The sequence below is a fragment of the Etheostoma spectabile genome, chromosome 17, assembly GCF_008692095.1.
Source record: "Etheostoma spectabile isolate EspeVRDwgs_2016 chromosome 17, UIUC_Espe_1.0, whole genome shotgun sequence".
Taxonomy (NCBI): domain Eukaryota; kingdom Metazoa; phylum Chordata; class Actinopteri; order Perciformes; family Percidae; genus Etheostoma; species Etheostoma spectabile.
This window is the reverse complement of record NC_045749.1, coordinates 4,288,347-4,302,796: the sequence shown is the minus strand read 5'-3', so window position 1 is coordinate 4,302,796 and position 14,450 is coordinate 4,288,347. Positions and strand designations below refer to the sequence as shown.

General features: G+C 42.6%; 1 protein-coding gene across 1 annotated transcript in view; it reads left to right on the top strand.

Annotated features, from left to right (window-relative positions):
• The window catches only part of wdpcp (WD repeat containing planar cell polarity effector), a 69,550-nt gene that overhangs the window by 24,670 nt on the left and 30,430 nt on the right, over nucleotides 1–14,450 (top strand). Inside the window, 6 exon segments of the mRNA XM_032541256.1 lie at nucleotides 392–442; nucleotides 1,888–1,958; nucleotides 3,073–3,132; nucleotides 3,457–3,571; nucleotides 7,646–7,782; nucleotides 10,453–10,644. Of these exon segments, the coding sequence (XP_032397147.1) occupies nucleotides 392–442; nucleotides 1,888–1,958; nucleotides 3,073–3,132; nucleotides 3,457–3,571; nucleotides 7,646–7,782; nucleotides 10,453–10,644 (626 nt within the window).

The window sequence follows — 14,450 nt, the reverse complement described above, 5'->3', positions numbered from 1 at the left end:
CCCCTGCAGCAAACCCCTCCACCCCCCCCCCAACCCCCACCACCCAGCCCCAGAGCAGGTGCCCATGTCTGGGCCTGTCTGGCCCCTCACCCCCTTATCTGATTAATACTACTAATCCAGGAGGTGTTCCTACCTGCCAGAGAGGCCGGCCACCAGACGGGCCACTTTTTTGCTCACAGTGACCGGGCCATGAGGCACAGTGATGGGTTACACTTTGCCAAAAAGGTCTCTTGAAGCTAAAGGGGGATGTTGGAGCTCCATCTTAGTTTTCTGTTCCTCATTATCAACATCACATAGACATAATCATTAATTGTGTACACCATGTTGTTTTCATATACTGAAAAATTCCAAATTTAATCCCTCAATTGGCCTTTTTATAATTTGTTTACAGGCAATCCCCTGGAGCATCACTACTACAACGAGAAACTCCATTTCTGTGAAAGTAAGTTTCCAACAGAGGAACTTAAAGAGTGATTGAAACATTTTTATTCTTTGTGTCCATCCACTTTCATATCCACCATCTTACCAGTGGATGACCAACTTCCAGAAATCGCGGTCCGAGTCAGTCAACTGTCCTACTTCCTCTATTCTCTCCCTCCCTCTCTTCTCCTCACTCTCTCTGCCTTCACCCAGTAGTGGAATACAAACACCCTTATCAGGAGACGAACACTCATCCCCCTGCCTTCCCCCTCCCTCCTCTCTCCCCTGACCCCCCCACCCTCCACACCCTCATTTGCATGCATCTGTTTACCTCCTCTTCCCACTCATGTTTAATAGAGAATCCCACTCCTTAATGGTCCGTTTTAGTTAAGATGGAAAGGAGAGTGTAAAGTAAACACATAGGGTAGATTGCTCCATATTAAAACAGCAGTTCTTCTTCCTTTTTGTTCTCTCACTGAACTTGTATGTATGTGTGTGGGCAGAAGCAGATGCACAAATTTAATTAGCTGTTTTTTCTTCTTTTTTTCGTCATACCCTTCCCTCCCTCTGTTTAACCACTAGAGATGGAGGGAAAAGGGAGTGCTGGGGAATTAAAATGAAGGGGCCTTCGTGTGGTACGTGTTGAGATGTGTGCTGTTAACTGTAAGGTTGCATTTGGGAGATAACTCAACTCAAGAGCACCAAAAGACCTCACGATTAAATATTTGCTTCTCCTCGAGGACCAGTTTATGTGTTTTTGCTTTCAGTAGAAGATTTTCACTCCTTTTTAGTGCAGCTATATCAATCTATAAGCAGCAGATTTCAGACTTTTGCTGCTTTGGGGATATGGTAGTAAAGAATATAAAACTTGTAACAACATCAATGGAGTTTCTATATATTGAATATAGGTTTTACATTGATTTGAAAACATGAAAGCAAATGAGTAACATAGCTATTGGTACTAAGAGTAACCTTTGTTGGTGTCAGAAGGTCACACACTCACCACTGATCACCACCGCCATATACTTAATAGATTAGGTATGTTAAGTTTTATTTAATTAAATATGCTAATATCAAATTTATTTAATTTTGTTTGATTCACATTGGTGATAAACAATTAATCACTTAATTTCTCCCTGTTGTCAAAATAGAGCTAAAGTTCATGAGTGCGACCAATACCTTGTATGCATCCAAGAACAGATACAGCATTGCATTGTGGGACATCTGCTTCATGTACCTGCATCGCTTTATTCGACCTGACCGTCTTGTCACCACCCTTTATTCCTTATGTCATCCCTTTTCATGTAGATCTCAACCCAGATATAAAGTTCAACCCTTTTACCGGTTTTTGGTGCCACATTCTTCTAAATTCCCATGAGGGCCTTTTGAAAAAATATATAATTCTCCTATGTCTGCGTTTTAAAAGTTTAAGTCACATGAGCTATTCTTTTTTTTTTCCCTATGTAGATCGAGGCTATTCGTGGACCCCCAGGAACCGCCGACCAGAGAAACTACGTGATTCGCTGAAGGAGTTGGAGGTACCCTCTTCCTCAGTTAAACCCTCCACCATCTCCGCTCCAAGCCTCCCCCCTGTCTTCTTCCTCCCTCTGGGGATTTTCGGAGTTTTCCCTTTCCGAAACGGCTGATTGATTAACAAATAGGGGCATTCTCTCTCTTTTCTCCCTCTTCCCTTCACTCTCCTTGTCGTTCACGTTTGTTCTCCTCTCTCCCTCTCCTCTCTCATCACCTCTCTTTCGGCCAAGCTCTGTCATCGAGGGGGATATTTGAGGGGATCAGGGGTCTGCAGGCTGGCCCCTCATCTCTTCTATTTCTCCCTCCTTCTCTTCCTCCTCCTTCCCTTCCTCTCCCCTCATTCATCCCCCCCCCCGGTCCCCGTCCCCTCTGTACTTGTGGCAGTACAGACCTAGCTTTGTTTGTTGGAACCTGTCTGTGGCTGTTACAGACATGCACACTCCCCACCAATCCACCTCCCTCCTCTCACCCGTAACCATTGTCTGAAACGGAAACACCCCAGCTCACCCCCACACCCCACCTCCTCCTCCTTTTCCGTCCCTCTCTCCTCCCATCCAATCACCCCAGCTGGGTTTGGAATGTGGCAGGAATGACTGACCTTACACACACACACACACACACACACACACACACACACACACACACACACCACACACACACACACACACACACACACACACACACACACACACACACACTTTAACAAACACACAAACAAAAACACACTCATATGCACACAAGCAGTCTTTACCTGCATTCTATTCCAACTCTCTCCCACCCCTCCGTGAGCAGGAACTGCTTCGGTGGCCACCTGTAGAGACAAGTGTCTGGTACTGTGTTCCACCAAAATAATTAATGCAATTATGAGCAGCACTGGCATTACAAAAAGAAAGAAACTTACTAAATTGTTATACACATCTTCTTTAGAGGCGAGCATACCCTACTTTGTCTGGTTTTTTTCCTAACATGAAATACATACATTGACCTGTCTAAACCCAGTCATGTGTTGCTCTCAGTATCAGGTTTGTGTTACTTTGGTTACTTGGTGCATTGGTGGTTGGAACCCAGTTCACCTCTGTTTCTTCTGTTTTGCTCACTTTCTTTTTATCTGTTTATCAGGAATTGTTGCAGACCAACACCTGTGTTCACAGCAGATGGAGGAACAAACATTGCTGCCAGGTACACATCCTCCTCAGCCCAACACCTATTATACACACACACACACACACACACACACACACACACGCGCGCGCATGCAGACACACTCACAGACCTCTTCACCTTCAGAAAGTTGCACATCTGTGTAAACCTCCCATGGTCCCTCCAGATCAGGCCTCAGATATTGAGCTCCACTGAACCGTATAACAATTGACACAAGTATAATGTTTGAAAATGTATAAATATGTCTTTCTTTCCAGGTCTAAGCTTAGCTACATATACGACTGAATTTTCTGTAATCTTGTGTGTGTGTGTGTGGGTGTGTGTGTGTGTGTTACCTTGCAGGTGTTGCTGAGTAATGGAGTACTGGTGACCCTGACTCTAAATGGACCTCAGCTAGAACAAGTGTATGTAGACTGCACATTAGTGGGACGATTACCTGCCAACACTGTGGCTGATGGTTAGTTACACACACACACACACACACACACACACACACACACACACACACACACACTGTCTGTCAACAGGATTATTCTTTACTTTCATTAACATTGCAATAAAGGTCTATCAGCGTGTTGTTTAAACTCTAAGCAATAAAATACAACACACTTTCTTTGTACCCTCCATGTTTCTACATTACAACTTATAAGCTCATGAACACACCTAAGTCAGAAGAACGATTTCCCTACTTGGCAAAGAGAAGCAATCCGAGAAACACATACTGTAAGTGCGCCTTGACAGAGGTCTGCTCTCTCTGAGTGCTGTTGTTGTTCCCGTATAAATCAGTCAGGTTGGTCCAGGCTTCAGGATGTTGGGGAGCTTGTTTTTTAGTCTTTGATGAACAATAAATACTAAATGTGTTTACATATTTTTGCTTTTGGGTATTTTGCTGATGCTAATTAGAGCTGTTGCATAACCATCACACCTGATATGGCAGGAAAGAATTGTTGGAAAGTATTGTTGCAATCTTTGCACTCACTAAATGAAATTATGGTTTCTGTGGGAGTTAAATATTCCAGTGGTTCAACCATGGTTTATGCAAATTTTAGGACACAAACATAATTGTTTCCACCACATGGATGGGCTACCAACTGTATCTCTGCCCACAGCCGCACGCACACAGAAAAACAAACGGAGACATTTGCATTCAAATGTTCAGTATTTTTTTAAATCGCAAAACCATTAACTGCACTTTTCTCACACTGCCGCACCGATTGTGCGTTTACACCTGCTCCCCACACACAAACACTACTCTCCTCGCTACTTTGTCACACAAACACTCTCTTACACGCACCAACTCACACATAACAGGTGCCACAGGTGAACGAGGCAACTCTGCCAGCTAATTGCGGGCAAATCCTTTTGTGCTGTGTGTGTCCAGGGGCCTTCCCTTAAGAGCATCCATCAGTGTTTTTCCCTCCATTGCGCGTTCCTCATGGGAGCACCACCCCCCTCAAACTGCTCTGCCTTGCTCTGCAGACCTGCAGGAGAGAATAAGGGACCGTGGACACCAGCCCAAATCTGCTAATTATTTCTTTCTTTCTGTATCAATTATTTGTTCATAACACCGCCCTCCCTGCTTCCGTTCGGGGTCTCCAGACACCTGATAAAGCTCCCGTAGTGCGCACACACACACACACACACACACAAACTCTCTTGCTCATAAACACACATACAGACATACACACACTCGTTCTCACATGCATATGTGTAATTACAGACTTTTTTTATTTTTTTATAGACCAACAAGCACTTACTGTATGTCCGCTCACATTTACAGGCACACAAAGACTTGAACACACATACACACGCCCACGTAGACAATGGCACATACTAAGACACACACACAGGTACACGTACACCCACTCACCTCCCGCTGCGCCCCATTCAAAGCCTCAGAGGCACTAATTATTAGAGTAATGGTTGTGAGAGGGTGGGTTCCGGGGATTCTGTGGGGGGGGGGGGGGGGGGTTCTCACATCTGTCACTTGTTAAATTAGCCTTAGACAATTAGAGTAGAGAGCCAGACCAGATCACACTGTCAAACACATTCACTGAAACAGTTTACAATAACAACAATTGTGTGTGTGTGTGTGTGTGTGTGTGTGTGTGTGTGTGTGTGTGTGAACATGAAAAAATTAAATGAATTATCATTTCATAAATCCTCATATTCGAGTGGCTGAAACAATTATTAAAATAGTTAATGTCTAATTTTCTTTAAATCCACTAATTTTTTTTAGCTCAAATCTTAAAATGTAAGTCACTGTATAATTACAGAGAATTAATTTACATTTTCCAAAAAGGATTTGACAACTTTCTAAAGCAAAAAGGTTACAGTATCTGAATGCTGAAGGAAATTGTCTTTCTGATTTGCATGGATTCAGCTGAATGTGCGGCCTGCTGCGTATTTGTCTCCTGAAACGACAAGCAATGGCAGCCAGATCTGTTTCTGTTTCACAATGCGACAAAGCTGGCTTACCATCCTTTCTTAAACTTTGTATTCTCAATGCCGGTTACCTTCCTGTTTCCACCATGAGCTCTGATTGCATCATACAGAGCAGTAGATTACATATATTTTACACCATCAAAGTATTACCAGCTTCCTTTGGCTGATGGCTAGGCCAAGCTGTGCATATGCTCCACGATTAAGCATCCTTAAGTGATTTTTCATAGCTGGTTTCATTTACCCATGTTTAAATGTGCTTTGGTTAAGCCCATTGGCCTCTTATGTCAACATGCTGCTGAGGAGATGGCATTAAATGGATTTAGGGGACTGTGTGTGTGTGTGTGTGTGTGTGTGTGTGTGTGTGTGTGGAAACGTGTGTGTGTATGTGTGTGAGAGAAAGAGATGTTAACGTGCTTTAACATTTGGTAGGTTTGTTTTATGCTTGTGGATGTAAATGTGTGTGTTGGTGTGTGTAACTGAGAATGCATAAAGAATTTTTGCAGGCTGTATGTAGCCTATATGTAACTTTTTTGAGGGTAAATATAAATGTGTATATGTATACATATATGTGCGTGTGTGTGTCTTGGCGGTGTATCGGGGTGGGTCATGAAGGACTGGCCCTTAATGCCAAATCAGCCACCTGGTCCCAGATTGGGCCACAGCCTGGTTTCCTATCCCCTCCTTCATTTGGGAGTGAATGGGTTTAAACCTAATCCCGTTTATAGACACCCATGGAGATCAATACTAAACTGCATTTAACTTGATTTGTCTGTAATCTATTACAAAGACGCTTACTATTGCATTAAATGTTGTTTCGGAAAGCCAAGCCATCGTTAATGGCTGTATTTTGTAATGGTTTAGGCCTTGAACCAGTTTTCATTACAAATGCTTTATAATCCAACATAAGGACAGACTCAATTGACCTGATTTAAGATGCTAGTTTTTCTGAATTATCAAGCATTCTTTCACTTCTCTTGTAAATATTTGCATATTAATTTAAAATGTTTACAACAACAGGATGATTTGAAGTGTAATCATACCAATACCAACACGTCTATAAACAAATAAATACACACATGCCATGGTCGGTTAGATTTCTAAATCTCAGGGAGCAGCCTTACTCGTTCAACTCAAAGCAGATATCTGAGAGACGTGTAACAACCCCCCCCCCCCCCCCCCCCCCCCCCCCCCCCCCATTTAATTGGTTTCATAAACAGATTAATTTGAAGGAGAGGGTGGCTTAATTGCTAATCAGCGTTTCCATGCAGCTCCTGAAGAGTTGAACAGGATCAAGTGTGTTCTTCCACAAAAAAGCCTTTAAAGCCTGCAGTACACTGACAGGGAAAGAGAGAAGAGAACAGGGAAGGAAAGAGATACAAAGAACACAGGAGGCTGTGGAAAGGAGAAGCGAGGATGCTGGAAAGGAGAAGTAAGGGAGAGAAGAAGGAAAGAAGAGATGAGGAAGAAGAGGGGATGGGAGGCAGAGGGAGAGAATGAAATTTCCGTCCTCCCACTCAAAACTCAACTTTAATGATAAATTAGTACTGCAGTATAATACATTGAAAGCAGAGGAGAACATTCAGAAAACATTGTCAGAAAAAAAAAACCTTCACAAAAATGAGGACAGTTTTAAAACTGCAAGAAAAAATAATAAATGCAAATAAATAAAATCTCTAATGCTATAATCTTCATTCATTCCCTTTGGACGTTTATACAATTCTGATATTATAAATCCAGAAAGTTTTCTAAGGAAGTTAATGTAACTCCCTCTAGGCCCCGAATTGGCCTTATCAATATAAATAAAAGAAAAATCCATCAGTAAATGTTTGCCATGCTATTTCTCCTTCTGATTTTAGTGTTTTAGTCACATTTTGCCATGTATCTTTATTCCTATTTTCAAGAATCCTAATTCAATGCATTGTGTTTTACATATAAAGACAGATGGAAACCAAACTGTGTAGTAATTAGTGTTTGTGTCGATATATTTTGTCATGGTTATGGCTGTGTAAGGGGGAGACAGGGAAATATTTAAGTGTGTGTTTTGAATCCTGACATTCAGTGAAATGTGTTTTTGTGTCATTCCCAGCGGTGCTGAGCGATAGGCTGATTCTGCTATCCTTCCTGGAGCAGAGCCAAGTGGCTGCAGTCTACCTCAACCAAAAGAACCAGAACTCCCCAGAGACTGGCAGGAGAACAGACAAACTCTCACCGTCTGAAATCAAGGTACAGTGGAACGCATTGATAGAGTATCCATGAGTAATGTGTGTGTCCTTGTCCATGTGTGTATTTAGTTGGTTGTTTGTAAGGAAGCAACAGTCGAAAAGAGAAAGTAAAGAACACGAATTGACCTGTTGTCCCATATCAATGTCCAACTCCCTTCTTCATCCCACAATGGCCAATATTTCCGAAATGTCTTTCTTGTGTCTATTGCACATTTACTCACGTACTTTTTCTGAATGAGATCTAGTGAAACCAGAAGACAAAAAAACATCTGGTAATGGTAACAAATGGTAATATATGGTTATTTTCAATACAAATATATAAAATCCCAAATTTACTAAACCTTTGAACCCAGTCTGTTTGAATCAAGGGAGATTTGCTGGGCTACATTATTAACCTTGTTCCCATGACAGCCAGGTAAACTACCAACTCTGAATTCGATAGTCTACTCAGAATAGTGGCTCTTAAATAAACTAGCACAAATGAGGACTTTAAATACTGTACGTCACTTATACACATTGAAACAACTACAAAAACTGGTAAAATGTTACTGGTCAGTTTGGTAGTTAAACCAGTTAGCTACCTACAATCAGAATCTATCATAGGTACTGTTTCCGTGTAGATTGATAAACATACATTCTACCCATTTGGCTTAATACAATTTGTAAATGATGAGTGTTTGTCCAATTCCTCTTTGTATCTTTGCGCACAAAGTCAGAGTAGTTCACCGCCATCACCATGGGAACATGGACCATTGTCTTAAATGTGAACTGTCTTTGATTTCCTAATTTTGTCTATTAATTAATATTATAATTAAGTCATAAAGATGATGTATTGAGAGGTCTGATCTAGAGGTGTTTCAGTAGGTGTTAGTAACAAGTCTGATTATGTGCCGTCCCGTTCTTCCCTCCCCCGAAACAAAACTACACTGTGTCTCCTTCCCTAGCTTGCTAACCCTGGCATTATCACATTACTGCCAGGCACTTTTGTTAAGGGGTGTGTGTGTGCCCGTGCATGTTGGTGTGTATAAAAGCAATCGTTATTACCGTGTGTCTGTCTCCAGAAGCAAAGTCCTGATAAGACACCCCCCCACCACCACCCCATATTGTACACCCCACACCTCTCTGTCAATGCATGTGCATGCAACCTGCGACATACACACATGTGCACACGCACGCCCAACTACCCATCCCCCACAAAAAAACATACACATGCGCACACACATACACATTGCCCTGGTCCAGTGGGCTAAGCTGGAGAAGGAAGAGTGGGGGGCGTTGAGGGGGGCTAAACTAATCCGGCCCACAGAAAGTGGTTTTTGATTATTGCTGACCAGCAAACGCCAGCAGAAAAAAAAAAAAAACTAGAAGAGGGAAGAGATGGGTAGGAATGGAGGGGGCGGGGGGTAGAGATAGTGTGTTATTAACCCAGTGATTTTCAGTTTTTTTTTCCTTCTTCTTCTTTTCCATTTCTAATCTGTCACTGATCTCCCGTTCAGCTGTTTGGGGCAACTCTTTGTTCCCTTTATCATCAGATGTACTTCCATCATTTTAATTCATCTCTGTATTTTGTGTCCAAAGCAAATCCCCCCACCCCACCCCACAGCCTTCCCCAAGGGGGCAAGAAGGGCAGACATGGACCACTGAACCTCAAGCTTGTCGATTTACTAATTTCTGCATGTTTTTATGCCTTTAAACCATTTTTGTAGTAGAGTATAATGTTGCTTCTTTTACAACATGCCTTTCTGTCAGGTCCTAGTCAGTCTTCTAACAGTGTAACAGAGGTCATGGACATGTGTGTATGGTGCTGTACGTGTTAGCCATCGACTTTGGTAGTTGGTTCATTGTGTCAGTGAGTGTGACTGCAGATAAAGGTGTGGTTGTTGTGTGTGTGTGGTGTGTGTGTGTGTGTGTGTGTGGTGTGTGTGTTGTGTGTGGTGTGTGTGTGTGGGGTGTGTGTGTGTGTGTGTGGGTGTGTGTGTGTGTGTGTGTGTGTGTGGAATGATGGTGGTGTACATGAAAGGCAGGGTCACAGTGTAAGACCTGCAATTTCACCAGCTTTAAAAGTGCTTCTGGATAGAGCACTGTTTATTTAATGGTGTGTGCACGCGGGTCTACACTTTGTGTGTCTCTAAGTGTGTGCTCATGTACACTTTTTATACCAGTGCCTCTACATGTATGTACATGTGTATTTATGTGCATACATGGAAGCAGTATGTATGTGTGTGTGTTTCTTTGTGAGTTGTGTGCCCCCCCCCCCACCCCAAGCGCCACGAGAGCTCATTACTGTGCGTCTCTTTGGTGTGGCCATAGAGCGTGGCGGACCTTCCCAAAAAATGCACATCACTAAAACAACAAGCCCAACAGAATAAAACTCACACACACATTAATAATGGAAGATAAAAAACAACCTTAGACATCAACAAAAACACGTTGGGGGAAGGACATGAGTGATATTTGGGGCTACAGATGTGGAAGTTTCAGAGTCCTCAGGTGCTAACACAGGCCAGGTGAATCCAAATGAGTAAATCGCTTCATCATAAAATATGTTTTAACTCTGTGGGAGTGTCTGTTGACTACCTTTTTTTGACTCTCTCCTTAATGCATAGTCTGCTTGTGTGTGTGTGTGTGTGTGTGTGTGTGTGTGTGTGTGTGTGTGTTTTTCAATGTCCAGGTGGTGTGTGTGGAGGTAAGTGGGCAGGCTCGTAAGCTCCGCAGACGTTTTAGTCTCAACCGTCTCCAGGATGTGGCGCTCTGCTGGTGGGACTTGGACGAGCACGGTGAGGTGCTGTGGCCCTGGACTCCTACAAACGTGCAAAGGAATAACTTGGTCTTGCTCAGCTGCTCACCTGCTGAAGGCCTCAAGGTACACACACACACGCAGGGGAAAACATTATTAACTCTTGTGTACCCATGAAACCATGGAGCCACCCTTTACCCTATGTGAGCATACTGGAGGGATGGATGGAGTTTCTCATTCTGTGTTTTGTTGACTTGAAGAATGTTTATACCCTTTTCCCGAAAAATGAACTAAAGTATTCAATCACAAGTGATCGTAAGATGGAGCGTAAAATCACCAGGTGATTGGTGCTGTGTTAGCAGTGATGCAAATGGTATATTGAGCTGTCATAGTGAAGACGAGGCAGAGGCTGGGGGGAAAGCTCTCAATTTATCAGTCAATCCACAATATGTTTAAAATAGTAAGAGCTCGGTCATCCAGAAGGAACTTTGGCTAGAACCATTGCTTCTCCACATTGAAAGTCATCTGATCAGGATGCCTTTTATGAAGGCTTTTCAGGCATTTCCAACTGGAAGGAGACCACAGGGTGGATCCAGAGCATGCTGTAAGGGTACGGAACCCACCTGGCTCGGGAACACCTTGAGATCTCCTGCCAGCTCAAGACATGGCTGCTTAGACTGCTGCCACCATAGATTTATAAACAAACCTGGATACAGCATTCAAGGTGGAGCCGTGTTCCTTCCTTGGAGAGTTGGTCAGTGGCGCGTGAAGCCAAAAAAGTTCTGGCTGCCACAGCAACACAGGCCTGGATAAGTCACAGAAACCTGATAGATGGATGAATTGAGAATTAACTAGGGATCACATAATGCCTTTGTTGTGACCCTTTGCCCATCACTTTTCAAACAGGAAGCAGAGCCATTTCTTCCAATTTTGTTCATAGTTCTGGCAAATTTGGGAATTTCTTGCACTTATCCAACAAAAGAATGCTAATGAAGTGATGTACACTGTAATAATACTTGTTTTTATGACTTAAGAACATCATTCACCTGCTTGTTGCACTTTCTGCCATCTTTAGCAGTTGATAATATGAAGGCCATGGGGGGGGGTACATCATGAAGGAGAACGCCTACACATTCACAGACTCGCTCACACGCTTCTTAGACACACATTCTCATGGCCTCTGGCAAAACCCTACCCGTGACCCGATTCTATGTCAACGTAGGATTGTCCTCGTGCCAAAAGCAGATTACCTGAATTGGGCTTCACTTTACCCCTCATACCATGTACCTCGGTAAGCATATGCAAAATATTTCACCACACCAGAGAGAGAAGGGAAAGTCTGCGAGAGGGAGGAAAGATGAGCGTTACCAATTGCATGCTAGGAAAACAAATTCACGCAGGAAAGAATGAGGGAGAAATGGGAGCTAGCAGTGCCACATGAATATTGAAATAAGCAAAGCAGATGTTGTTCACTGCTTTTACCGCTTCTTGTTTTTGGAACGCTCTTCACATTTATCACACTCCTTCACCTAGTTTATTCTCTCTGTCTCCTTCAGCCCCCCTATCCTCCTCTCGTTCTCCTCCTCCTTCTTTCCTCCACGCTTCAAGAACATTAAAGTCTCTTCGTGGGGCTGCGGCATCGTGCTCTAATGAAAGCGTTTGTTGTCATTTTTCAGATGCACAGTGTGAAATTAAGCGAGCAGTTTATGTAAGAGCCGTGGCGGGAATCAAACGCCGGGCACACATCGGGAGACGCCAGCTACTTCAATCACTTCAAGCTCATATATATGTTCCTTTTGTTCAGTTCGCTATCTGCCGCACTAAGCCAATTTTCTAGCCAGTCTCTCAGCATTTAAAAAAGTCTGATTTCTTTTTCTATGTGGTCTTAATTTGTATGCCCCCCCCATACACACACACACACACACACACACACACACACACCACACACAACACACACCGTTCCTGGAATTAATAATCTTAATGAAAAGAAACAAAAAATTATGTTTCTTGTTTTCTGTCTTTTTAGTTATATTTGGATGGTCTTTGTGGAGTATGTTGTGCCAACATACTTTTTTTTTTTTTTTTAAACATATGACTATCCTGTTATCTGTCACCAAACAGTTTCCCTGCAGTTGTTTGTTCAGCATTTGTGTGATTTCTGTTGTCTTTTAATTATTAGTTACTTTAGCAATTTGCTTTTGCATCTTGCAAAACAAGAAAAACGTAAACAGATTGTCAATGAAAGACAGCCATAACTGAAGTCATTTGTACTGTAAAGAAGAAATATCTAACTCCACAATTGCTAGAACACTACAATTAAGAATTGTAAAAAAGCGACATTTGCCTCTAAAACAAAAAGCTGCAGGTTAAATGTGCAGAAATGAAGCATGTACAGTAGAAAGCACATTTTCAGCAATGCACTGCAATCATAAGGTGGACCATGAAAGGGTCGGCGTGGAATCCAAAGTGCAGAATCACCCCCAAGCTTCACTGCTTTGTAAAAATCCCACTGCTTCTACAGTTTTTGATCTAGTGAATTATGTTCCCTCTGTGCTACAATTATGTTTAGTGGCACCAATTATGGCAGTTAAGGGGTGAAGAATATTTTGGTTAGTAATCCCACTGTGCCTGTGCATTTTCTCACATCAGTACCTCAACACTAACCCTTATTCACACACCTAAAACTTCCCAGTCCCATCCCCCGTCTTCCCCCAACACCCCTCATCCCTCGACTCTCCTCCGAATCCCTCCGTCTCTCTCTACCCGTCTCTCCCTGTGTTTCTCTGCTCTGTGAGCTGGAAAATTGGCTTCAAAAGGCCACTGCTGTGAACAAGGGCCAGCCACACAGTTGGGCCCGTCCGCTTTATCTTTCACGCCACGGAGGGGAAAAAAAGGTGCCCGGCGAGAGAGAGACAAGAAGAATGGAGAAGAATAGTTTTGACCAGTCACTGAAACCAATAACCAGGAGAAAGCTACTTACTAGAGGCCTCTCTCTCTCTTTCTTTCTGTCTCTGTCTCCCTCTCTCTGCTCTCTTTGCATTTTTCTTTCCATGTCTCCACCCTCTTTCTCTCTCTTTTTACCTACTTCCATTCTACCTCTTTCTCATCATCTTTTGTGCATATTTCTCTCTTTGTATCCCTCTCTTTCTGTCTCTTTTGCACATCCTTTCACTCACTTGCTCACTCCCTCTCTTGACCTTATTCATCATTTTCTATTTTATGTTCTCAGAACCAGGGAATACAGTAAGTTAATGTGCCAAAATATACTCTGGAGAGTTCAAGGCAGACAAAGCTGTGCTTTTATGAATATATTTGAATGACACGTGCATACTGAATTCAGAAGTCCCATTCCACACTTCTTTTAAAGACTTGCTGTTGTTTTGACTTTATAAGTGTATTTTTTATTGGACTTGATTCATGTATCAGTTTGTAAAACAGGGGTGTAAATTGTTGCTTTAAAAATAATTAAAGAGCCTTAGGCAGTATTGTAAGACCAATGCCCAGAAAAGTGTCTCTCATACTCCTCCCTGCCACCTGCCTTTTGTGTGAACATTTATATTTTCATCAGAGTTTATACATTAATCAGCTATAGATACAACACATGTCATCATTCGTCAGATGTTCATTTCTTATCATGCTTACGGTAGCATGAGTGTTTGCAGTTTAAGAGTTTTAAGAGTTTTGAAAACCCCACAACCCTGAAAGTCTTGAGTGCCATGCTCTAATCTCCTGATCAGGGACTTTTGCTTGCCTTTGCTCAGTCCACACGGAATGTAAAAAGAGACCCAGAGTCAAAATGCTGCTGTGTTGACTGTAATAAATGTAACTGTAAAAGAGTGTGAGATGCAGTTTTTGCTTTGCATTCAGGTCCAATTAAGCTCAGGGCACAATTCATCTACCTTGAGTTTAAGTCTTGAATATTAGGTACACCT